Source organism: Megascapheus bottae, chromosome 6, assembly GCF_031878675.1.
Source record: "Megascapheus bottae isolate mThoBot1 chromosome 6, mThoBot2.hap1, whole genome shotgun sequence".
Lineage (NCBI taxonomy): Eukaryota > Metazoa > Chordata > Mammalia > Rodentia > Geomyidae > Megascapheus > Megascapheus bottae.
This window is the reverse complement of record NC_143514.1, coordinates 71705240-71731438: the sequence shown is the minus strand read 5'-3', so window position 1 is coordinate 71731438 and position 26199 is coordinate 71705240. Positions and strand designations below refer to the sequence as shown.

Below are 26199 nucleotides of genomic sequence, written 5' to 3'. Positions count from 1 at the left end.
CAGCTGCTGTCACTTGAGGGTAGCATTCTGGTTCCCCAGAAGGTTTCTACTGCTCCAGGGGCAGTCTTGTCATTGTAGGTTATTGTCCTCATTTAGGGGTTAGTCTGTCTAGCTGAACCTTTGTTGTTTTTTTTTATGTGGTTTTTTTTTTTGTTGTTTGTTATGGTTGTTGTTGCTGTTGTTGTTGCCTTGGGGGTTATTTCAGCTCTCATCATAAAGATGTTATCAACCAGTCCACTCCTTCCTGGATTTCAAAGTGGCTGCAAGGTGCAAATTGCAGAGAGCTGAGAGCAGAGGACAGAAATGTAAAATGGCATCCAGGATGCTAAGCTTGTCCCTTTTTTTTAATTAACAAATGGGTCCTAGCAAGAAGCCCATGTTTTCCGGGAAAAGTAGCTTCTAGGGGCCAGGAGTTTAGCCTAGTAGTAGAGTGCTTGTCTAGCATGCATGAAGACCCGGGTTCAATTCCTCGGTACCACATACATAGAAAAAGCCAGAAGTGATGCTATGGCTCAAGTGGTAGAGCTCTGGCCTTGAGAAAGCCTAAGGACAGTGCTCAGGCCCCTGAGTTCAAGCCAGGACTGGCCCAAAAAAAAGAGAAAGAAAGAAAGAAAGAGAAAAAGAAAAAAAAGCAGCTTCGAATGGCAGGACCATAGCTCTAATGTGTAGCCAAATGCTTTCTAAGAATACAGCCCTCAACATCAGCTCATGTTCCCTAGTCCATATGTGTGCACACGTGCATGTATATTATGCATGACTGCATGCAATGGCTATGTGTGCACCTGGGTGCTTTGATACCACTATATTCAGGTCCCATTGACTGCCTGTGAATCTGGGACTCAGAACTGGACATGTTTGTGCAAGCCCTGTCTGATTCCTCTGTCACTTCCAGTCCAGACTGATTTTCTTGGAACACCTGCTTCCTCCTTGGCCTAGCCATGCCCCCAGCTCCCCAGGTGCCTGGACAACTTCTGAAGAATTTGAGCTGGTTTCATTAATAATATATATTATATAATGTATATATTCAGTCCTGGGACTTGGGCTCTGGGCCTGGGCTCTGTCCCTGAGCTCCTCAGCTCAAAGCTACTGCCCTACCACTTGAGCCACGGTGCCACTTCCAATTTTCTAGTGGTCAATTCGAGATGAGAGTTTCTCGCTCTTTAGTGCCTGGGCTGCCTTTGAACCGAGATCCTCAGATCTCAGCCTTCTGAGTAGCTAGGATTACAGGTGTGGGCCTCTGACTCCTAATAGTATTCTTAAACTCTTTTCCACTCAGCAGCATGTTGAAAGCTGTTCTTCTCTGGACAAAACCCTTCAAGTCTTCAGCTCTTTTGTTTGCCAGGGGTATCCTTCTTGCAGGGGCCTCCAGCCCCAACTCTGTCCTTAAGTTCACAGAAATTCTAGTCCTTAGAGCTACACCTCACTCCATCGTGAGTGGGCAGGGTGGTAGCAGACTAAAGTTCTGAGCAACTGTCACAGTAGGTTTTCCAGAAGACTAGAGGAGAGAAAGATGAGGACATCTTTCTCCTTACACCACGTCTGTGGCTCGTGTGTGTGTGTGTGTGTGTGTGTGTGTGTGTGTGTGTACTAATTCTGAGGGGAGGGGGTACACCACTTTTCCTGTCTGAAAGCTGTGTTAGGGCTGCCAAAAAACCAAGTGTCATAAGTGAGGTGACTTCAGTAACAGAGATTCATCCTCTTGTAATTACAGAGGCCAGAAATCCAAAATCAAGCCTGTGGGCAGGATGGCCCCTTAGGCCATAATTTTTGGTTCCCTTTTGGGGGCTGAGGGAAGATTCTAGCACAGGAAGCTCTTTCTCCTTCCCTTGTAGATGGCCACTTTCCCTTCATGTGTATCTTCCTGTGTGCATTTCTTCTTTCTGAGCGCCCATCATATTGAATGAGCTCCACCTCATCTTAACTATTTACATTATGACTTGTCCCTGTTTTCAAATAAGGCCTTATTCTGAGCTATGCCGCCTTGGATAGTTCGGATTCTGAATGGTCCCCAGAGGGCCTGTGTGTTAATGGTGGTATTGAGAGGCAGAGCCTAGGAGAGGGTCCTCAGGTCATTGGGGGTTTGCCAGAGAGGGGATTAGGGGACCCTGCTCTTCCTCTTCCTTTAAAAAAAATGGTTTCCTGGTCACTGGCCATGTATTCCCAAGCCTAAAGCAGCAGGGCTCACTGGTCATAGATGAGAAGGTCTAAAATTATGAGTGACAACAATATTTTTCTCTTTATTACATGATCATCTCAGGTATTTGTATAGTAATGCAGAGTCCAATAGGCTGGATCCACTGCCCACGATCTCCTCAGATTCCAGCTCTTTTCTTGGCATAGGGGTTAGGACTTCAGTATAGAAAATCTGGAAGGAGCCAGGAGCGGTGGCTCCTGCTTGTAATCTTAGCTACTCAGGAGGTTGAGATCTGAGGATAAAGGTTCAAAGCCAGCCCAGGAAATACAAAGTCAACAGACTCATCTCCAATTAATGACTAGAAAACAGGAAGTGGACTGTGCCTCTAGGCTAGGTCAGAAGCCTGGAGCTGAAGAGATCAGGGACAATGCCCAGGCCCAGGGATAGGGGGGTAGCCTTGAGCTAAAGAGCTCAGGGACAGCGCCCAGGCCAGAGTTCAAGCGCCATGACCCACTCCCCCAACACACACACACACACACACAAATCTGAGAGGGTTAGGAATGTGGCTTAATGGTAGAGTGCTTGCCTAGCATGCATGAAGCCCTGGGTTCAATTCCTTACTACCACATAGACAGAAAAAGTGGTACAGTGCTAGGCTTTAGTAAAAGAAGGTCAGACACAGTACCCAGACCCTGAGTTCAAGCCACAGGACTGGGAAAGAAAAAGAAAGAAAGAGCAGGGCACAGTGGTTCATGCCTGTAAACTTAGCTACTCAGGAGGCTGAGGTCTGAAGATCTCCATTCAAAGCCTGCCCAGGCAGGAAAGACTAACCATTAGAAAATGGGAAGTGGCATCGAGGCTCAAAGGGGTAGGGTGGTAGCCTTTAGCTGAAGAGCTCAGGAACAGTGCCCAGGCCCAAAGTAAAAAAAAAAAAAAAAAAAAGAAAAGAAAAGAAAGGAAGGAAGGAAGGAAGGGAGAGAGAGAGGGAGGGAGGGAGGAATGGCTAGGCACTGGTGGCTCAGACCTATAATCCTAGCTACTTAGGAGACCGAGATCTGGGGATTATGCATGGTTCAAAGCCAGGTCAGCAGGTAAGAGAGAAGCTGTAAATAGAGTCATCCTGGCAAGCACAATGGCCAAATGGAAACATTGACAGGAGAAGCCTTGACAGCAAGTAGCACCTGCAGTACCAGTGTGGCTTTGATGTTAGCAAGAATAAATAGTTTTATTTATTCTTTCTTTATTTTGCCAATACTGGCATTTGCTTTCAAAGCCTTATGGTGGCTTGGCTGCTGCTCTACAACTTGAGCCAGGTCTCTAACTCTGCTTTTTTGCTGGTTAATTTGGAGATGGAGTTTCAAGGACTTTTCTGTACAGATTGGTTTCAAACTGTGAACCTTTGGATCTCAGCTTCCTGGGTAGCTGGGATTATAGGCATGAGCCACTGGCATCCAGTTAAACCTCTTCTTCTGTTTGTTATTTTGGATTTCTCTCCCTGTCCCCCCCCCCCTCTCTTTTACCCATCCTGGGCTCGAGATCAGGGCCTGAGCACTGTCCTTGGGCTTTCTCAAGGCTAATGCTCTACCACTTGAGCAACAGCACCACTTCTGGATTTTTCTAAGTATGTGGTACCAAGGAATCGAACCTGGGTCTTCGTGCATGCTAGGCAAGCACTTTACCACTAGGCCAGACTCCAGGCCCTATTATTTTGGATTTCTGTTATAGTCAATGAAACCTTAATCATAGACATAAAATATGGTAAAGATCCACCTCTTCCTGGGAGACTGGCAGAATCTGGGGGCATTATTGGATCATTAAGTACCGTTAACGTGCTGCTAAGGACTAGAGGCATGGCTTAAGTGGTAGAGTACTTGCCTGGCCAGTTGGTTAGTGTGAAACCCTGAGTTCCATCCTCGGCACTGAAAAAACAAAAAAAGCAGTGCTAATAACTACAATGATGCCTTCATTAAAAACACTCTTCTGAATTGTTTTCCTTTAAGTAGGCTGAAATACTGGGAGACAGGTGATTTAACACCCTAACGAGCAGCCCCATGAGCCTCTGGCCGCCTTGAACAAAACACTGTGAACCATGTAGCTAACTGGACCATTTTCATAAAGCACTGGCTGCTCTGAACACTCCATGGCCACCTTGAAGAGCTGCACAACCACCACAGCTTGCCGCTGAAGCATAACTCCAGCTCCTGAAGGCACTGCCATACATATAGCATATGCCAGGCTTTTTGCCAGCACAAGCCTCAGAGAATTCTAAATGACCCTTCAGCCATTTCCACCCAGACCAGCTGGCATCACTTACACCGATGACCCAGCCAGTTACCAGTGTGATTGGTGCAAACACAGACCTTTATTTGCATTAAGGACTTCCCTGACAAGGACTGCTGATCCTTGACTGGTACAAGCACAATCCTTCATTTGCATAAAGGACTGCCACAACTAATGATGAAAATTGTGCCATGATTGGTGCAAATACACTCATTCATTTGCATGAAGATCCTCCATGGCTGGAATGGACACCTTTCCATACCTTCTTTGAGCTATATAAGGTGTTCTGTATATTTTGTGAGTCACCTGGATGATACTCTATTGAGTTGGCTTCTGGTGTTGCAGTGTAAGTCCTAATAAAATCTTCTCTCCAATGGTCAGTCTTGCCTACTTTTTTTTTTTTTTTTTTTTGGCCCCCTTCTCTTTCTGGCCCCGCTCGCTCCGGCCCGGCTAGGCCCCCCTTTCTAGCTCAGGCCCCGCTCGCTCCGGCCCCTTCTCGCTCTGGCCCCGCTCGCTCCGGCCTCGCTGGCTCTGGCTCGGCTCGCTCCCGCACGCTCCGGTCCTGCTCGCTCCGGCCACCACTCGGTTGGGCTCTGTTCACTTCAGCTCAGCTCGCTTCTTTCGCTCTCTGTCGCCGTTGCAATCTTGTCTCTGCCACTTTTCCGGTTTGGTTGTGTCTCGTCTCTGCCACTTCCGGCTTGGTTGTGTATGTGGGATACCGAGGAATCGAACCCGGGTCTTTGTGCATGCTAGTCAAGCACTTTAACCGCTAGGCCAAACTCCCGGGCCCGCCTACTTTTGATTTTTATACTCAGTAGAGTAACTTGTAATAAAGAGGCAGTGGCAAGGGCAAAGTGTCCAGAGCCATCTTGGTGGGAGGAGCTATGGAACCAACAAGCAGTTCCTGCAATATTGAAAGCCATCCTCAGGGGTAGCCTAGAGCTGAGAGTGGCCAGTCAGCCATGGTGATGATAGGAGGGGTGAGGTCAATGGTGGGGTGGTTGTAACTATCCCGGCAAGAGCAACCACCAGCAGGAGCCATTGGCAGAAGAGATGTTAGAGCAAACAGCAGCAAACAGGAAGCCATGGGGTTTCCTGTGCCAGTGGGTACATCAGCAGCATGGTGAGTGGGTGGAGCTGCCCACTGGCACTGCTAACTGGCAGCGCTATTGAGTGCAGCCAAGTCCTGACCCTAAGGTTGGCAACAAGTGTTGCATGTGCTAGCTGGCATGCCTCGTACCTGTAATCCTAGCTATACTCAGGAAGCTGAGATTTGAGAATCATGGTTCCAAGTCAGCCTGGGCAGGAAAGTCTGTGAGATTCATCTCTCCAATTGCCCAGCAAAAAGCTAGAAGTAGAGCTGTGCCTCAAGTGGTAGAATGCTAGCCTTGAACCAGAAAGCTCAAGGACAGTGCCTAGGCCTTGAGTTCAAATTCTAGTATTGGTACAAAACAAACAAAACACCCACTCTAAGTGCTGACTCCCCTAGAGCCCGGAAGCTCTGGGCCCTAACCTCCAGTGTGCAAGAGCTGCAAAGCTAGAGGCACAAGTTACCTGTCACCACCATTACTGCTGCTTGCTAAGGGTCACCAACACCCATGAAGGGCCTGGAATGACCAGAGGGCTTTCTGCCTCCCCATACATGCCATCTGGGGAGATCAGAAGAAGATAGCCAGATGAACTAGGGCTCAGAAGTCAACAAATGTCACCTCTAAGGGGCTTCTGAAGTTGAGACAGATTAGAAAACTAAGCAGGGGCTTGCAAAGCATCCAGAAGCTCATCACAGTGGGAAGTCTATGCCATCCTCAGACCTGAAGGCCCAAGGTAGGAGGCAGTTCATGGACCCAGAGGGTAGGGATGGGAAAAGAAGGCTGTGGGAGGCCTAGACCTGGAGGAAGAATGAAGCCATTGCAAAGCAGAACTGTCCAGCAGGGAGCTGAGGAATGAACTTCCCAAAGAAGTCTCTTCCTGGTGCCTCCCATCGACAGTCCTAGCCCAGAAGACACAGGAGCCCATTGGCTCTCCATTGGGTGGGCAAAGCAGGGCACAGAGGGGTGGCTAGGGGCAGACAGAGCAGATTTTGCAGTGTACCATTAAGCCTGGTAAGGGCCTGGCTTCCACCTGTCTTTTCACAGCAGGGTCCCCTTTGGCCAGGAAAGCACCTGGAATATAGAATGTTCTAAGCAAACATGTATGGAATGTACATTTGCCCTGTAAGAACAGGGAAGGAGGTACCTCATATCGCTGGCCCTTCCCCCTTTCATACCTGCAGCACACTGGAATGCCTCCCCCATTCTGCTCATTCCCAGGAAAGCCTGGCACTGGCTATAGGAAAAATTGTACCCATTAACCAGTAACTTCCTCAGATATTATCTGAGGCTGTGAAGTCCTTGGGACAAGATGTACCTGTGCATATCACAGCCTGGCACCCCTCAGTGGCTTATTATGTTTCTCAGTGGGACATTTGCCTGACCCTGGGTCTCCTCCCTCCTCCATGAGGCTGCATTGCCCATCTGGAAGGGATGTGGAGCTACAAGACTGGGTACCAGTCCTGTGTGCAATTCACTGGGGCACTGACACATTAAAGGCTCTGAGAAGTCCTACCAAAAAAAAAAAAAAAAAAAAAAACCCAAAAAACAAACAGGGCTGGGAGTTTGGCCTAGTGGTAGAGTGCTTGGCTAGCATGCACGAAGACCAGGGTTCAATTCCTCAGTACCTCATACATGGAAAAAAGCCAGATGTGGTACTGTGGCTCAAGTGGTAGAGCTCCAGCCTTGAGAAAACCCAAGGAAGAAAAAGAAAAGTCAAAAGGAAACAGAATAATTTGAATTTTATTTGACCTATTTCTCAATTCCATTTGTATGTTGTGTGTATGTGTACATGTGTGCGTGCTCCAGTCCTGGGGCTTGAACTCAGAATCTGAACACTATTCTTGAGCTTTTTGGCTCAAAGTTAGCACTTTACTACGTGAGCCACAGCTCCACTTCTGGCTTTCTTGGTGCTTAATTGGAGATAGGAATCTCACAAACTTCCCTGCCTAGGCTGGCTTTGAACCATGATTCTCAGATCTCAGCCTCTTGAGTAGCTAGGACTGATCCCCTTCTTTACTGAGTGCACTAGATTCTGATCTAGGAGAGGAAGCCACAAGAGTGAGCAATGGAATCAGAGCTCTACGTGTGGGGTTCTACCTTTGTGGATCTGTCACCAACAGACCATGTCCTCTCATGTCTCAAAGAGCTGCTTTCCAGGGCTGCCATTCAAGTACCGATGCTGAGCTTTTCAGAGACATGGCAGGGGGTGGGGGGGGGGGGAGGGAAGGGCCTATGTTAGTGCCTGTGTTAGTGTCAGGGTCGACTGCAATTTCAGGATGAAAGGCAGAGGTGAGTCTGAAGTGCCCTTTAACTTCATTGATTCATTTCTTTCCTAGGGAAGGCATGCTGGGCTCCCTTCTAGTCATTGAAAATTTGGAGAGGACTGAGCTAAGATTCTGGTCTTCTTGGACTTTCCTAACTGGGAGAAAACTGGAAATAATGGGTTCCCTAAAAGAGAAGCTTCCCTCCTTCAACCTTCCCCCTAGACCCATCTCCTAATTCCCACCTCCCAACTCTCACCCAGTCACTCCCTTCCTTTCAGGAAAGGGTTAATTTGGTTTCAGCCTGGGCTGGTAAACAGCCTGGGGTAGACAGAATCCCTTCATCTTCCCTGGTCAGCGCCCTCTTCTGGTGCCATGGGGGATTTTACCTATGTGGCTTTGCTCAGGGTACTATTGGGCCAGCCTCCCCCTCCAGGGTTAATCCTTGAAAATTAGGCAACCTCAGGCTGGGCAAGGTGGCTCACACCTGTATTCCTAGCTACTCAGGAGGATGAGATCTGAGGATCACAGTTCAAAGCCAGCCAGGGCATTAAAGTTCTAAAGTTCCTGAGACTCTTATCTCCAATTAACCACTAGAAAACTGGAAGTAGGATTAAGTGGCTCAAAGGGTAGAGCAGTAGCCTTGAGCAGAAGAGCTCAGGGACAGCGCCCAGACCCAGAGTCCAAGCCCCATGACCAACAAAATAAATTAATAAAAAAAAATGAGGCACCCTGGCAGAAAGGGTGATAGACAGCTGGCCTCTGAGGGGCCACAAGCCGGTCTGAGACTGGAGCTTGCTTAAGGTCAAGTGGATAGGGCCTGATGACACTTTCTGTTCACAATTTTGAGAGGATTAGAACCCTCCTGTTGCCCTTAGCACTCCCAACTTTTCTCTGGATGACACTGCCTCAGTCAGCGTCCTTGGATTGGGATAGGTTTCCCAGGCCGCCTATTTGCAGATGCTCCACAGTGAAATCTAGAGCTTCTCTTCCAGTTGGGCCCACTCCTGGGCTCTCCCCTTCTCTACCTCAGTGCAAGGCTTAGGGAACAGGAATGAGTGCCCAAGCTGAGCAAATAAAACACAGCCAGGCCTACAGCAAACAGGGGCAAGGTAGGGCATGGCTATTTTTAATCTCTGTTGGAAGGATTTTCACAGCTGTTCCCACTGCTATTTTCTGGCTTGTCAAGTGCCCTTGCTGAGGAAATGGCAGGCCCCATGATGTGACAAGAAAGATCCATTCCTGAAATCCCACCCAGGCATACCACTGACCTTCCTCCACCAGGACTCCCTCAGCCCAGCCAAGCTTTGTCTGCCTCATAAGTGCTTGCAGGCAAACATCAAGAAAGGGAGAAAACAAGATGATTGGGAGGGGGTGGGAGGAGGGAAACAGGGAAAAACATGAGAAGGGTTATCAATGTGCGGAGGGTAATGCATCTACTACCTGACAAATGTAACTGTAACTCCTCTATACATTATCCCGACAATAAAAAAAAAAAAGACTAAAAAGGAATATCAGTGTTATTTGCTTGTTTTAATGTTTGGGATGGAACTCAGGCCTCTGAGCAGCTGTCCCACTGAGCTATACCCCTAGTCCAACTAGGGAGAAATTTTTGTAAGTACACCCCTTCTCACTTCCCCAGTTCCCCACATACACAGCATGCTGTCAGCATTTGGCAGATACAGAAGAATCTCAGAAGCACTGTGCTAAGCCAAAGATGTCCAGAAACTAATGGTATGGACTATAGGGTTCCATTTATACCCTCAAGAATCTAGGGCAGGTGAGTCTCAGATTTCTGATCTCTAATGTGGGACAGAACTTGGAGATTGCAGAGCTGGGTTTTGAATCCTGGCTCTAAACCTAAGATCTTTCTTGGAAGAGGGTGTTTTGTTTTGCTCTGACAGAAACTTTCTGTTATCAGTGCCACCTGGGCAATCTCAGGATGTAGGCACCCAGATCTTTCCATGGGCTCTCATTCCCCCACTATGGCCTTGGTGCTGGGAAGGCCTGGTATTCCACCACCTGTTATGGGAATGGGGCCCCCGTATGACCCCCTCCACTTGCCTGCTGCCCTATATCAGAGCCCCAGGCTCTGGTTCCCTTTCCTATCCTGGTAGAAGAGCACACAATGCTCCGGCTACTGGCTTCCCTCCTGTGCGTGGCCCTAGGTAAGCTCCAGCCTATGTTTCTGGTCTCTGTGCTGCACTTGTCTAGCCTCCCACTCTGGCTCCCTGGGAAAGCTGTGGGTGGAACAAGACAGGAGAAAGCTGAAAGAACCCAATGCAGCAGAGCAGTGGCTCATGCCTATAATCCTAGCTACTCAGGAGGCTGAGATCTGAGGATCAAGGTTCAAAGCCAGTCCAGTCACAAAAGGACCTGAGACTCTAATTAACCTCTAGAAAATGGGAAGTGGGACTTGGCTCAAGGGTAGGATGGCAGCCTTAAGCTTAGGCCACGTTCAAGCCACAAAAAAAAAAAAAAAGAACCCAATGGACTATGGTGAAAGCCCTTGAGGGAACTGTGAAGTTTCAGGGTACAGGGCCTGGGGTCTTGGCTGGCATTTCTACTCCTCTGCTTAGCATCCCAAATATCCTGGCACCCTCCCTCCACCAAGCTCCAAAGTCAGTGCCCCCAGCCTTTCCCTGGGGCTGTCTAGAGACAGCCTCCCTTGATAGACAATAAGGAGAATAGATAATATTTACTGTTTACTGCAGAATGTTAAAGGTTTTGTCTCTGTGCCTGAGCACACCTGCTGTACAGGGGCTTGAACTCAGGGCCTAGGTACTGTTCCTTAGAGTTTTTGCTCAAGGCCACAGTTCCATCTCTAGAGTTTTGGTAGTTAAATGGAGATAAGAGAGATGAGAATGTGGCTTAGTGATAGAGTGCTTGCCTAGCATGCAGCATGCATGAAGTCCTGGGTTTGATTCCTCCAGTATCACATAAACAGAAAAAGCCAGATGAGGCACTGTGGCTCAAGTGACAGGGTGCCAGCCTTGAGGAAAAGAAGCTCAGGGAAAGTGCCCAGACCCTGCGTTCAAGCCCAGGACTGGCAAAAAAAAAAAAAAAAAAAGTGGGGAGGTGGGGTGGTGGGAAGAGTCTCATGGACTTTCCTGCTTGGGCTTGCTTCTAATCGCAATTCTCAGATCTCAGATCTCAGCTTCCTAGGATTACAAGCATGAGCTTGTGATCTGATGTAATTCTCACCATGGCCCTGCGGTTGGCACCATTCTCCATTCTAGAGAGAAGGAAATGATTTCATACAAAAACAAGTAGCTGAGCCATGTTGTGTCAAGGCTGTCTTATAGCAAAGCCTCTTTCTCTTTATCTTTTTCAGTCATAGGGCTTGGGTGCTATCCTTGAGCTCTTTTGCTCAAGGATAACACTCCACCACTTTGAGACACAGCACCACTTCTGGTTTTCTGGTGGTTCACTAGAGATAAGTCTCTTGGACTTCCCTGCCTGGGCTGGCTTTGAACCAAGATTCTCAGATCTCAGCCACCTGAGTAGCTAAGGTTACAGGCATGAGCCACCAGCACCCGTCAAAGCCTCTTCCCTTCCGAGGACCCTCTGGCTGAATGACATCTCTATTATATCCTGCAGCCTCAGGCTGTGGCCGAACTTTCTTCAACCCTTCTGGTCGAGTGGTTAATGGTGATGACGCTGTCCCCTACAGCTGGCCCTGGCAGGTAAGAGGTATCCCCATTGCTCTCAACCCTTCCTGAGCTCAGATCCCCAGGTCTGCACACATGCCACCCAGTCCTTATCACTTACTTTCTAACATCCACTGCCAGTCCCCAAAGCCAGGGACTTTGCCAGACCAAGCTACAATCCTTGCCCAGCTGTATGCAATTTAAGAGTAGAATCAACTGGGCACCAGTGGCTACCATCTATAACCTGGTTCCTCAGGAAGCTGAGATGTAAATGATCACAATTCAAGACTACCCTGGGCAGGGAAGTTCTCTAGAGTCCATCTCCAAAATAACCACCAAAAAGCTGGTGGTTTGGCTGGAGGTGTGGCTCAAGTGGTGGTGAAATGCTAGTTAAGCAAGTATGAGATCCTGAATTCACATTCAGTACCAGCAAGAAGCAAAAGATATCAGGGGAGGGAAAATTACTCAGTAGTGAAGAGCTTGCCTAGTGTGTACAAAGTCCTGGGTTCCACCCCCAGAACCACAAGAAAACAACAACAGCAATAACAAAAATAAGCTTGGCCCTGCTGGCTCAGGCCTATAATCCCAGGTACTCAGGAGGTTGAGATCTGAGTATTGTGATCCTAAGCCAGTCCGGTCAGAAAAAGGCCATGAGACTCATCAGCAAAAAGCTAGAAGTGAAAGTGGGGCTCAAATGGTAAAGCACCACCATGAACAAAAAAGCCATACAAGGGTATAGAGGCCCTGAGTTCAAGTCTTAGTACTGACACACAGAAATAATATATCACAATAGATCAGGAGTCAGATCTGACTCATAGATTACAATTTGCCAACCATTGTTCCCCTGGGAACTTTGGGAAAACCAAGGTTTGTCAAGATGAGGAGAGAGGCAAAGGGTTCAGAACTGTACTTACACAGCTCCAAGAAACCCTGAAAGACATGACATGCAGGAAAATATAGAGGATTTGAGAAGAGGGAGTCTTGGGAGGGTTCTTGAGAAAATTTAGGGATGCCCTAGAGAGCTGAGACTGTTGGGGTCTCTAGAAAGGCCATAAAGCATAAAGTGGGGCAGGCTTTGGCATATCAAAATACGATCCAGAGGGAAAGTGAAATATGAGCAGTTGCAGGGGTTGTGCACTGCTCAAGAGAATCGTACAGTGTGGAATCTACAAATCCACTGATGACTACTCTTCTCGTGGGCTTGAGGCCACTCAGGCTCTGTATTCCTTGGCCCCCAGGTCTCCCTGCAGTATGAGAAGGAAGGAGCCTTCTATCACACCTGCGGTGGCACCCTTATCGCCCCCAACTGGGTCCTGACAGCAGGACACTGTATTTCGTGAGTAGTCCCATCTGCCCCCTCCCTGCGTGAGACCCAAGGAGGAGGGTGGTTGGCCTCAGGCCCACACCAAACTTGCTTCTTGACAGGTCCTCCCTGACCTACCGGGTAGTGTTGGGTGAGTATGACCGGGCTGTGGAAGAGGGGCCTGAGCAAGTGATTCCAGTAAATGCTGACGATCTCTTTGTGCACCCAAAATGGAATATCCAATGTGTGGCCTGTGGGTAAGTGAGGCCTGGGATCCCCAACTCTTCCTCTATGACATGGGCTCAAGTGACAAACATCCAAGGGTGGAAGCAGAGCCATTAAAGATCATTGCTAGCTGGGTGAGGTGGCTCGTGCCTATAATCCTAGCTACTCAAGAGGCTGAGATCTGAGGATGAAGGTTCAAAGCCAGCCCGGGCACAAAAAGGACTTGTGACTCTTATCTCCAATTAACCTCTAGAAAACTAGAAAATGGGAAGTGGGGTTTGGCTCAAGGGTAGGGAAGTAGCCTTGAGCTGAAGAGCTCAGGGACAGTGCCCAGGCTGAGTTCAAGCCCCATGACCCACAAACAAACAAACAAAAAAAAGATCATTGCCAGGGGCCAGGAGTTTCACCTAGTGGTAGAGTGCTTGCCTAGCATGCACAAAGACCCAGGTTCGATTTCTTGGTACCATATACTCAGAAAAAGTCAGAAGTGTCACTATGGCGCAAATGGTAGAGCTCTAGCCTTGAGAAAGCCCAAGGACAGTGCTCAGATCCTGAGCTCAAAACCTGGACCGGCAAAAAAAAGGTCATTGCCAGTCACACACCAGTGGCTCATATCTGTAATCCTAGCTACTCAGGAGGATGAGATCTGAGAAACCAGGTTGGAAGTTAGTTCAAGGCAGGTCCATGAGACTCTATTTCCAATGATCCACCAAAAAGCCAAAACTGGAGCTGTGGCTCAATTGGTACAGACAGGGCTAGAGGCCCAGGTTCTGAGTGACTCTTTCTGCCCCCAATCCCCCCCCCCCCCAGCAATGACATCGCCCTGGTCAAGCTTTCTCGAAATGCAGAGCTGGGAGAAAAAGTCCAGCTTGCCTGCCTCCCTCCTGCTGGTAAAATCTTACCCAATGGAGAACCCTGCTACATCAGCGGCTGGGGGCGTCTCTCCAGTAAGTGCTGCTCCTGCTAGCTGACTATGGGGCCGGATCTGTGGGACAGGGGTTCAGAGGGTCTCCCCAAGATCAGTTCTCACACTACCCTGGCTCCCCTCAGACACAGCCCTCTCCTGCATCCTCTCAATCATAGATAGTTGACTGGGACATCTGGGCTGGGTACTGGTGGCTCCCACCTGTAATCCTAGCTACTCAGGAGGCAGAGATCTGAGGACTGCAGTTCAAAGCCAGCCTAGGCAGGAGAATCTGTGAGACCCTTATCTCCACTAAATTACAAAAAAACAAAAACAAAAAACAACAACAAAAAAAACAAAACCTCAGAAGTGGAGTTTGTAGCTCAAGCAGTAGAACACTAGCCTTGAGCAGAAACAAAACAGCCCCCTACCCACTGCTCTCTGTCTCCACAGCCAATGGGCCTCTCCCTGACAAACTGCAGCAGGCGCTGCTGCCCGTGGTGGACTATGCTCATTGCTCCAAGTGGGACTGGTGGGGCTTCTCTGTGAAAAAGACCATGGTCTGTGCTGGTGGTGACATTCGCTCTGGCTGCAATGTGAGTCAACTCTCACCTGCCCCATGGGATCGGGGGGAGGGAGGGTGGGTATAGCCATCTGTCCACAGGTGGAGAGGCAGAGGAGGCATCTTGACCTCTTGTCTTATTCAGCCTAGGCCAGGCAGGATGAAGAGGAAGTCAGCATCATCTCCAGAGATAGAATAGGGAGCCCCACACTCTAGGCTGGCTTCCACACTCGTTGACTTATACATGTCACTGGCCTGTTCCGGTCCTCAGGCTTCTCCAGTGACAGGCAGGGAGACTGACCCTGTGACCTAGAAAACATGTGACTGTCATTCTGAAGTTATAATCAAACATTAGGAGACACTTGTTGTCCAGCGCCTGTAATCCTAGCTACTCAGGAGACTGAGCTCTAAGGATTGTGGTTTGAAGCCAGACTGGACAGGAAAGTCCATGAGACTTTTAGCTCTGATTAACTATCAAAAAAGCCAGGAATGGTTCTGTGGTTTAAGTGGTAGAGTTCTAGCCTTGAGCAAAGATGCTGGCACAGGCAAGAGGATCTTGGGTTCAAAGCCAACCAGATCAAAGTTACCAAGTAATGTGAATTAATGCACCTTCTATCTGGCAAATATCATGTAACCCTTTTATTAATTACAATAAAAAATTAAAAAAACAAAAAAAGAAAACAACAACAACAAAAAAAGTCATATTGGAGATATTGGGTTTATAATTGCAATAGAATGATTTTATAAAAACTTTAATTCCTGGGAATTTCAACAAATATACCACACACCTTTTTTTCCTTTGGTCTTCACTTAACTCACTCAAAATTGTTAAATAAAATTTAACTTTTATAGAAATACAAAAAAAAAAAAAAAACAAAGTTACCAAGTAGTGGAGCACCTACCAGCCTGGCAAGCTGGAGGCCCTAGATTAAATCCTAAGGCCTACAAAAGAATGATTTCAGGGGCCAGGAGCTTAACCTAGTGGTAGAGTGCTTGCCTAATATGCACAAAGGCCTGGGTTCCATCACTCGGTACAGCATACTCAAAAAAAGTGGAAGCGGCACTGTGGCTCAAATGTAGAGCTCTAGCTTTGAGAAAGAAAGCCCAAGGACAGTGCTCAGGCCCTGAGTTCAACCCCAGGACTGGCAAAAAGAAAACATAGGTAGATAGATAGATAGATAGATAGATAGATAGATAGATAGATAGATAGATTAACTGTTACACTAAGACTAGGAAGTGGTCTTCCCTGAGTGCCACCTCCCTGCCAAATGTTGGCCAAGACCTTTTATTTTATTGAGTGCATGTGTGTGTGGTACTGTATCTGAACTCAGGGCTTCACTCTACTGCTTGAGCCATGCTTCCTATAGCCCTCTTTTGCTTGGGTTATTATTTTTTTTGTGGGTCATAGGGCTTGAACTCTGGGTCTGGGTGCTGTCCCTGAGCTCTTCAGCTCAAGGCTCCCACACTACCCCTTGAGCCAAGTGCTGCTCTAGTTTTCTAGTGGTTAATTGGAGATAAAGAGTCTCTCAGTATTTAGTGCCCGAGTTGGCTTTGAACCATGATCCTCAGATCTCAGCCTCCTGAGGAGCTAGGATTATAGGTATGAGCACCACTCCTAGTACTCAGGTTATTTTTGAAAGAGGATCTTGCTCTTTGCCTGGGCCAACCTGAACTCTGACTTCCTATTTATCTTTTCCATCCTAACTGGAATGACAGGCACAGGCTCATGCCACCATGCCCAGATTTTTCTGCTGAAAAAGCCGGTCTCTTGAATTGGCCACAGACCATAATCCTCCCAATCTCAGCCTCCTGAGTAGCTGGGATTATAGGTACTGGTGATTGCAGCCGACCATTACCTTTCTTAATCCATACCGACGCATAAGACAGATGGCTGTTTCACCTCACTATTGGTGAGCAGACTACAGTTCAAGTAAAGGGAAAGTTTTAGGAAACCTTCAGAGGTTAGAAGCAATTCCTCATTTGCAGCTTGGCCCTTTTCCTCTCTGACCATTGCAGGGTGACTCTGGAGGACCCCTTAATTGCCCTGCTGGAGATGGCACCTGGCAGGTCCACGGAGTGACCAGCTTTGTATCTGCCCTTGGATGCAACGCCCTTAAGAAGCCCACAGTGTTCACTCGGGTCTCGGCCTTCAACGAGTGGATCGAGGAGGTGAAAGGGACAGAGTGCATGATGAGCTACATGGGGGAAGATCTGGAGGAGGGCTGGGAAGGCTCCTGGTTGGGGGGGGGGTGATGAGGGAGTCCTTGGAGCATTCCTGAGGGTTTAGAGATGTTTTGTGGCCCTGAGGATCGAGGGGGCTCCCAAGCCCTGCAGTAGCCCCTACAGTTAGCAGGTGGCTAGGAGTGTCCCCTCTGGAGCGGGTCCTTTTTTTTTTCTGCTGGTCTTAGGGCTTGGACTCAGGGCCTGAGCACTGTCCCTGAGCCTCTTCTGCTCAAGGCTAGTGTTCTACTGCTTGAGCCACTGAACCATTTGTTTCTTTTTTTCTCTAAGTAGTTTATTGGAGATAAAAAGTCTCACAGACTTCTGCTTGGGCTGGCTTTGAATTGGGATCCTCAGATCTCAGCCTCCTGCATAGCTAGGATTACAGGTGTGAGCCACCAGTACCCAGCTAAGCAGGTTCTTCTTGAGGAGGGGGAGAGAGGGAGAGGGAAAGGGAAAAGGAGACAGAGAAAGATGCAGTGCAAAGGGCTGCCTTGGTATGCAGGCAAAAGGGGAAGTGGGCAATAATGCTGAAGAGTAGGGACAGTTATGACAGGGAGAGCTCAAATGCCATTTGAAGACAGGTGATCTGACACATCATTGATATTGTTCATGACAAAAGGAAAGGCGCTAAGTGCTGGCAGCTGAAGCCTGTAATCACAGCCACTCAAGATGCTGAGATCTGAGGATTGTGATTTGAAGACAGTCCACGCAGGAAAGTCCATGAGATTCTGAGATTCTGATCTCCAACTCATCACAGGGGGAAACAAAAAAGTCAAAAGTAGAGGGGTAGCTCAAATGGTAGAGCACTAGCTTTGAGTAAAAAAGCTCAGGCCTCAAGTTCAAGCTCAGGCTGGCTTAGAACTGCAATGCTTACATTCCTAGCTTAAAAGTAGATGGGGAAAACTGTGCTGTGGCTCACGCTTGTAATCCCAGCTACTCAGGAGGCGGAGATCTGAGGATCACGATTCAAAGCCAGCCCAGGCACAAAAGAACATGAGACTCTCATCTCCAATTAGCCACTAGAAAATTAGAAGTGACACAGTGGCTCCAGGGGTAGGGCAGTAGCCGTGAGCTGAAGACCTCAGAGACAGCACCCAGGCCCCGAGTTCAAGTCCCATGACTGGAAAGAAAAAAAGTAGATGAGATTATAGGTGTGAACTACTGTACCTGGATCTAACTAGACTATTCCCTTTCACTCTTGCTTTTTTCCAGACCATTGCAAACAACTAGCACCAAGGCCCTGCTGTGCTGATCCCAGTTCCTTCATAAATAAAGAGCTTTCAGGAAGTCCAAAGCTGAGTCCTCCCTTGAACTGATTTACATCTTCTCTGACATTCTCCTAAGAACTGAAGCTACAGTGCCACTTCTGGCCCTTTCTGTTTCTTTGATCCTGAAGAACTGAGCGCAGGGCTTCATGGATGCTAGGTAAGCATTCTACCACTAAGCCACATTCCCAGCCCACTACTGACTTTTCAGTGAAAACGTAAAACCAATCAACTCTGCAGAAAACCCAGCTCTGTCAACTCTGGGGAGGCTCTCAGTACAGTGGGAAGGAACCATATGTTCTTTGTCTTTGGATTGGCTGGAGAGGGAGGATTAGGCTCACCCATTCATTCACCAAACATGCATCCATTCATTGTTCTAGGGGAGGATTTGGAGACAGAAGTGGCTCTTATCCTGAAGTGTCTCATTTAAAGAGCCATTCAGCGTCAGATGCTGGTGGTTCATGCTTGTAGTCCTAGCTATTCAGGAGGCTGAGATCTGAGGATCATGGTTTGAAGCTAGCCTGGGCAGAAAAGTCCATGTCTCTTATCTCCAGTGAATTACACAGAAAAAGGCAGAAATGGTGCTGTGGCTCAAAGGGTAGAGTGCTAGCCTTGAGCAAAAGACTGTCAGGGTAGTACATAGAATCTGAGTTTAAGTCCCAGGACTGGCAAAAAGAAAGAAAGAAAGAAAGAAAGAAAGAAAGAAAGAAAGAAAGAAAGAAAGAAAGAAAGAAAGAAAGAAAGAAAGAGAGAGAGAAAGAGAGAGAGAAAGAGAGAGAGAAAGAGAGAGAGAGAGAGAGAGAGAGAGAGAGAGAGAGAGAGAGAGGAAGGAAGGAAAGAAGGAAGGAAGGAAAGAAGGAAGGAAGGAAGGAAGAAAGAAAAGAAGAAAGAAAGAAAAAAAGAAAGAAAAAGCCATTCATTAAACAGTTATTAGTTTACCTGCATTATAGGAGCCACATATTAAACCATGATTAGCTATTTGCCTTGTGGCTGGTTCTGGATAGGGAATGCAGAGACAAGGCCTGGCTGCATGAAGAGAAGACATAGGCACACATCTGCAGGGGCAGATTCACTCAGTAACCACGGCTGCAGCCCAGCAAGGTGTGGAGGCCTGAAAGGGCCCAGATATGCTGACAAAAGCAACCTAAAAAGCAGTGTGCAGGGGCCGGGAGTTTGGCCTAGTGGTAGAGTGCTTGTCTAGCATGCACGAAGACCCGGGTTCGATTCCTCGGTACCACATACATATTTAAAAAAAAAGCTAGAAGTGGTGCTGAGGCTCAAGTGGTAGAGCTCTAGCCTTGAGAAAGTCCAAGGACAGTGCTCAAGCCCAGGACTGGCAGAAAAAAAAAAAAAAGCAGTGTGCAGCTGCCAAGCACTGGTGGCTCACGCCTGTAATCCTCCCTACTCAGGAAGTTGAGGTCTGAGGATCTTAGTTTGAAGCTAGCCCAGACAGTGAAGCCCAAGAGACTCTTATTTCCAATTAACTACCAAAAAAGCCAGAAGTAGAGCTATGACTCAAGTGGTAGAGCACTATCCTTGACCAAAAAAGTACAGGGACAGTATCCAGGCCCTGAGTTCAAGCCCCAGGATCACCACAAAACACAAACAAACAAACAAAACCGGACTGGGAGTTTGGCTTAGTGGTAGAGTGCTTGCCTAGCATGCACGAAGACCAGGGTTTAATTCCCCAGTACCACATACATAGGGAAAAAAGAAAAGCCGGAAGTGGTTCTGTGGCTCCAGGGAGAGCTCTAGCCTTGAGAAAGCCCAAGGGCAGTGCTCAGACCCTGATTTCTAACCAGGACTGGAAAAAAAAAAAAGAGCCAAACCAAACCAGTGTGATATTTTGTTTCATGTGTCTCTAGGAAAAGGACTTGGTTCTAGCAAGGACAGGTCTACACAACTTTTACTTTGTGTGTGTGTGTGGTGCTAAGGATAAGCCCTGGGCTTTGCTCATGCTAGGCAAGTGCTATAACATTGAACTATATCCCCATCCTTGAAATCTATCTATCTATCATACAAGAAGTGGAATTATTAAGTGAGAGGGGCTCACTCCTCCTCCTCTTTTCCCACCTTTTCCTTCCCTTCCTCCTCCTTCTCTTTATCCTATTCTTTTTTCTTTTTCTGGGACTTGAACTCAGAGCTTTGTGCTCTCTTTTAGCTTTTTCACTCAAGGCTAGCATTCTGCCATTTAAGCTCCAGCTCCACTTCCAGATTTTTGGTGGTTAAGTGGAAGTAAGAGACTCAGAGACATTTTCTACCTCACTAGATTGGCTTTGAATATCAATCCTCCGATCTCAGCCTTCTGAGTAGCTAGGATTACAAGCACAAGACACTACTGTAGTGCCTGGTTAAAAACAAAACAAAACTAAACAAACAAAAAACCCAACTTCCTAAAACTCTCTTCCCTGCTTCCCATCCTCTGACCCCACATATAACAAGCAGCCCCACATTTTTCTCCCCTCCATCATTCCTCACATTCTTTGAACTGGGCTGGCAAAGAATAAATGATGACATAGAGGAAAGTGAGTCTAGGAAAGGAATGGAGAGAATGGGCAAGAGAAGAAATTCTAGGGGCAATTCATCCATCACTTCTACTGAGTAACAGAAAACTGAGAGATGTTGCCAAAGTTGTCTTCTTCCTACACTGGGTCAGGAAGTGAGGGCCTTTCCATAACCTTCCAGAGCAGTTTTGGGAGGAAGGGCAGCACATAATTCCACACCCCTATGGATGAGCTGTGCCCCAATGCCAGAAAACTTAGCCTCAGGGGGAAGCTGGGACTGCTATGGCTCCTGGTCACCACATGTGGGCAGCAGAGAGTCATGCAGTCTGGCATAAAATTGCCAACCATTTAATTAATTCCATTTTCTTACGTCCCTATATCACAGGGTTTCAAATCCTTTAAAAACTGCATAGTTACTAACTTCTTAAGGGCTGGGAATGTGGCTCAGTGGTAGAGGGCTTACCTAGCATGCATGAAATCCGGGGTTTGATTACTCATCACATAAACAGGAAAGGCCAGGGTGGGAGGAAAATGGGGACAAAAACATGAGAAGGGGTATCAATATGTGAGAAGTAATGCACCTACCGCCTGGCGAATGTAACTGTAACCTCTCTATACCTTACCACAACAATAAAAAATAAAATTAAAACAAAACAAAACAAAAAACAGAAAAAGCCAGAAGTAGCACTGTGGCTCAAGTGGAAGAGCTCTAGCCTTTGAGCACAGAGAGGCTCAGGGACAGAGCCCAGGCCCAGATTTCAAGGTCCAGGACTGGCAAATTTTTTTTAAAAAGGCAAAAAATGGAGCTATGGCTCAAGTGATAGAGTGCACTAGCCTTGAGCAACGAAAGAAGCTCAGGGACAGTGCTTAGGCCTGTTGTGCCAGGACTGTCCCATGTTCTGGGAATGACCCCCTCCCCCCTTGCTCAGGGCCCATGTACTTGAACCCCAGGTGGCAACAGCTTGATGCTCAGTGGTTAGACACCCGAGCTCTGATTAATCTTTAAGCAACCAGTGGTTTGAGTTACCAAACAGCCAAACAGGTGATTGTAACTATGGAATCCCCCTATAAAAGCGGTGTAAAATCCTGTTCAGGACCTCTTAGCATTGCCGGCTACGGGTGTGCGGTGGTCCGAGTCTAGACTCGTAAATAAACGACCCTTGCTTTTTAGCTTTGACTGTGGCCTCTGGTTATCTTTTTGGGGTTCTAGGAATTCGGGTACAACAGGCCCTGAGTTCAAGCCCCAGAGCAACAACAAAAAAGAAAATCTGTCAACAATTAGGTTCCAAGCCAGGCATGGTAGCTCACGCCTGTAATCCTAGCTACTCAGGAGGCTGAGATCTGAGGATCATGGTTCAAAGCCAGCCCGAGCAATACAAGGGCAACACAAAGTGGAGAGACTCTTATCTCCAATTAATCACTAGAAAATGGGAAGTGGGGCTATAGCTCAAAGGTAGGGCAGTAGCCTTGAGCTGGAGAGTTCAGGGATAGTGACAAGCCTCATGATCCACCCCCCCCACACACACACAGAAAAAAATGAACAAACAATTAGGTTCCAGGAAAACAAGCTGAGCACCTACTGCTACTGAGTGTCAGGAATGGGAGGCAGAGAAAGATGGCCCAACCTTGGCAGAGCCCACAATCCAACCAGGATGCTGGGTCACCTCAAGTAGGGATTGTGACCTGGCTATGTTCCAATGGTACCCACAGTGATGTCCAGTCCATAGTGGAGGAACTGTGAGAAGACTGCAAAATCAGAGGTCTTGGTGGTTTTTATACCTAGGTGACTGTGACACCAGGCATTCCCATCAAATGTATATTGCCAACCTGTCTTTAGTTGACACTGGGAATACAGCTCAGCACTGGAGCATTTGTAGCAGGTCAACAGGGCCCTAACTTCAATCCCCAGTGCCACACCCGCCATCTCCCCCCAAAAAAGAGAAGAATCTCTGAACACCAAAGATGTAATGCTGAGAAGCTCTGTTCTCTAAAATTAGATACCTGGCTCTTTGAAATCACATCAGCAGGCACAGAGCCTCCCACTCCAGTTTAATGGGTCAGATCTGCAGCCTAGATTTGCAGCCCAGGTGCAGAACTTCACAGAGGGGTTTTTGAGCACAACCCTCTATTTATCTTAACTCTATAGGATCAGGAAAACAGAACTCTGAGGCTGATTTTTTGGCCAAGGCAGATGTCAAGCAGTTCATATACAGCTTGGTTTACTCGGGGCCAACAACACTGTTTTACCTCCTTGACACTGCCTCTCCAGATTCCCAGAACCACCATTTCTTCCTTTGGGGAGATACTTCACAATTTTTTAATATTCTGTTTCCCTGCTACATCCAGGAAATAAACCTTTTTGTTTATTTTTTGAGACAACGTCTTGCTACATAGCTGAGTTTCCTACTCCTGGTCCTCCTGCTTCAGACCCTGTCCCCAAGTGCTGAGATTACAGGCTTTCATACCATGTCTGGCTCCTTACCCGGTTAAACCACAGCAATGTCCCTGCTGGCCTCTAACACACTGGCTTTATTATAAAATGTGACTCTTGTCTTCCTTTCCATTCACTTTTGGTTGAATAATGTTTTCCCTGCCTATGCTCAGGCTTCTCTGGTGACAGGACACACAGGCCCACACAGGGCAGTGTGGACCCTGCCTATAGTGAATGCAGCAAAACATAAGCAGGTAAAGCCAGTGGCTCATGCCTGTAATCCAGCTATGAAGGAGGCTGAGATGTGAGGATTGTGGTTCAAAGCCAGCCTGGCAGAAAAGTCCCTCTAACACTCATCTCCAATAAGTCACTCAGAAAAAGCCAGAAGTGGTGCTGTGGCTCAAGTGGCTGAGCACAAAGAGGCTCAAGATAGCATCCAAGCTCTGAATTTAAGCCCCAGGATGATCAAAAAGAAAATAAACTGGTAGGTTAGGGATATTTCTGAGAACCTTTCCCTTAGGTGACTTCTGTAGTAGCTCAGACAACTTAGAGCATACTTCTCCATACAAAGATGGCTGTGCCACTGAGGTAATAAAACAGAACCATTGTCCATTATCTGGGCCAAGGTTATCAAAAGCAGGGAACAAGCTAGACTCTGATGGCTGACATATGTAATCCTAGATACTCAAGAGGCTGAGATCTAAGGATCACAGCTCTAAGCCAGCCCAGGCACATAAATCCTCGAGACTTTTACCTCCAATTAACCAACAAAAAGCCAGAAGTAGAGGTGTGGATCAAGTGGTAGAAGGCCAGCCTTGAGTGGAAAAGTTAAGGGAGAGAACAAGGCTCTGAGTTCAAATCCTAGGACTGGTTAAAAAAGAAAAACCCACCCCCCCCCAAAAAAAAATCACTACTACCAACAAAACTTACCAGACAGGATGGGTATCTTTTGGGCAGGTGGATACAGGAGCAGTGATGCCAGCTATGAGAGAACTGAAACCTTGATGAACAGGTGTCAGGAACGCATACTGCAAGAAGACATAAGCAAATGAAGTGAAAGGAGTTTGTCTGGTCACAAAATAAGGCAATTAGTGGTGGGGCAACCAGTGCTCAGGAGGCTGAAATCTGAAGATCATGGCTTGAAGCCGGCCTTGGTAGGAAAGTCCCTGAAACCCTCATCTCCAATTAACCACCAAAGGGGAGGGGTGCCTCAAGTGGTGCAACACTAGCCTTGAGCAAAAGAGCTAAGGGAAGCCGAGCAAGGTGGCTGACTCCTGTAATACTACCTACTCCAGAGGCTGAGATCTGAGGATCAAGGTTCAAAGCCAGCCCAGGCCCAATTAACTTCTAGTAAATGGGAAGTGGGGCTGTGGCTCAAGGGTAGGGCGGTAGCCTTAAGCTGAAGGGCTCAGAGACAGCACCAAGGCCAAGTTCAAGCCCTTGACTCCCCTCTCCCCCCAAAAAGAGTTAAGTGAATGCACTTAGGCCCTGAGTTCAACCCCCACAACAAGAAGGAAGGAAGAAAGGAAGGAAGGAAATAAGGAAAGAAAGAAGGGAGGATGGATGGGAGGATGGCTAGTATGCTAGCAGCAGTGAATAGACAGAAAGGTGAGAAAGAAAGCTGAAGGCCAGGGGCAAAGTACAGAGTATGATTTTTTTTTTTTTTTTGGCTAGTCCTGGGGCTTGAACTCAGGGCCGAGTGAGCACTGTCCTTGGGCTTTCTCTAGACTAGAGCTCCCCCACTCGAGCCACAGTACCACTTCCAGCTTCTTCTATGTATGTGGTACCGGAAAATCAAACCGGGGTTTTCATGTATGCTAGGCAAGCACTCTACCTCTAGGCCAAACTCCGGGCCCCCAGAGTGTGAATTTAATCTTGAATGTTACAATCATCTTACAAAAAGACTACACATACATATGTACTTTTACATAAGTTCTAAAACTAAAAGTTGGAGCTCTTCTGCCACAGTCTCCTCCCTCCCTGCAGAGTTCTGATTCATTTGAGCTGGCTGGAAGCTGGGATTTCTAGTCCACCTTCTCATTTTAAAAAATGGGAGAAACTAAGGCAGAGAGAGGTGGACGCCTGAACGCAGGAGTGGCTGAGGTGGGAGGGCACGTCTGTGTTGAAACAGTGCTCCGGTAGTAGGCCTGAGCGAAGTAGTCCTGGTTCTCGATCTGGCACTGGGCTAAGGACATCTAGAATTTTACAGTGTCGGTGTGGACAAAGGGGACATCTTCCCTCAGGCAGCTTTGGGATCCTCTAGTCCACTCCATTTGATCAGCCAGGTGGAAGAAGAGAGGAAAGGGGTTTGATAATGGAGAGGAGCAAAGGCAGGCTGGCGGCCTCAGGCAGCCACTGCTTTTCCGCTTCCTGCCTGAGCGCTTCGGCCTCCACCGGACCGGCAGGTCGTAGAGCTCCATCCGAGAGCCACGGGGGAGACTTGGGGAACAGGCCCCCAGAGCTGATTTAGCTTCCTAACATACACGGAGCCCCTCCCGGGGCAGGCTGTCCATCCCCAGTGGCCGTAAACGGTGGCCGGCCGGGCCTGGTAGGACGGCCGCGGACGCCGGGCGGCCCGCGCTCTTCCGGGTCCCCCCACCCGGCAGACCGTGGCGAGGCCCCAGGGCGTGGCCTCGGGGCGGGGCGCGGACTGCTACTCTCCTTATTTCCCACTCATCTCTTCCCTTTTCGCCTCGGGGGCTCAAGGCGGTTCAGAAAGAGGAGCACAGTCCGTCCCGAAGCGGGAGAAAGCGGCCTGGGCGACGCCAGAGCCTCGCACCTGCTCAGGAACCACCAGGCCGCAGAACCCTCCGCCCAGGCCGAGAGTGGCCCGGTCCTTCTCCCCCCACCCCTAGTTCCGCCCGCCAGCTTCCGGTGTGGAGAGACTTCCGGTTCCGGCGTCTGCGTGCCGGAGCTCGGGACTCGGTCGTGAGCGGCGCAGCTGGGCTCGTGGAGCCCGTGGCGTCTCGGCCTGGCGTGGCTTTGCGTCCCTTGGGCAGTCTCCGAAGCTCTGCTTCCGCTCCGGCCTAGGCCCTCGGGGTCGCGCCCCTGGGTGGGGAAGTCCGCTTCAGCTTCCCGCCCCGGCCCTGGGTTGCTGTGCGCACCTAGGCCCTTGCATCATTCTCAAACTTGGCAGTCTTGAGCCAAGTCCCCCTGCTCGGTGATCGCAGTGTCGCCGCTGCCCAGGGGCTGATGGGAGGATCCAGCGAGGGGAACATGCAACAGCTGGTCGCAGCTGTCGCCGTTCATGGAGACGGCTGGGACAGCTGTCAAAGCTAGACTACTGTCGAGGAGGGTGGGCGTAGAACCCCCCGCTCAAGGTCAGATAGGAAGAGAGGAAGCAGGAAACTGGAGTTGTGCACTAGT

General features: G+C 48.4%; 2 protein-coding genes across 4 annotated transcripts in view; one reads left to right on the top strand and one right to left on the bottom strand.

The window, feature by feature from the left end:
* LOC150062357 (uncharacterized) overlaps positions 1 to 25688 on the bottom strand; it is a 35711-nt gene extending 10023 nt beyond the window's left edge. Inside the window, exons 1-4 of one of the 3 annotated variants that reach the window (XR_016536007.1) lie at positions 25613 to 25688; positions 23764 to 23861; positions 4010 to 4053; positions 2289 to 2426 (exon numbers count right to left, since the gene is read on the bottom strand). The gene's annotated coding sequence lies outside the window, so the exon portion shown is untranslated. Of the gene's footprint in view, positions 1 to 2288; positions 2427 to 4009; positions 4054 to 23763; positions 23862 to 25612 lie in introns of those variants that run through there. The other 2 variants (XM_090335608.1, XM_090335610.1) reach the window with 2 other exon arrangements.
* On the top strand, positions 9895 to 17863 carry Cela3b (chymotrypsin like elastase 3B). The gene is made up of 8 exons (XM_090335612.1): positions 9895 to 9934; positions 11367 to 11452; positions 12655 to 12752; positions 12842 to 12976; positions 13755 to 13891; positions 14302 to 14444; positions 16427 to 16579; positions 17846 to 17863. The coding sequence occupies exons 1-8, from the start codon at positions 9895 to 9897 to the stop codon at positions 17861 to 17863; spliced, it is 810 nt and encodes a 269-aa protein (XP_090191738.1).
* Positions 25689 to 26199: the final 511 nt, after the last annotated feature.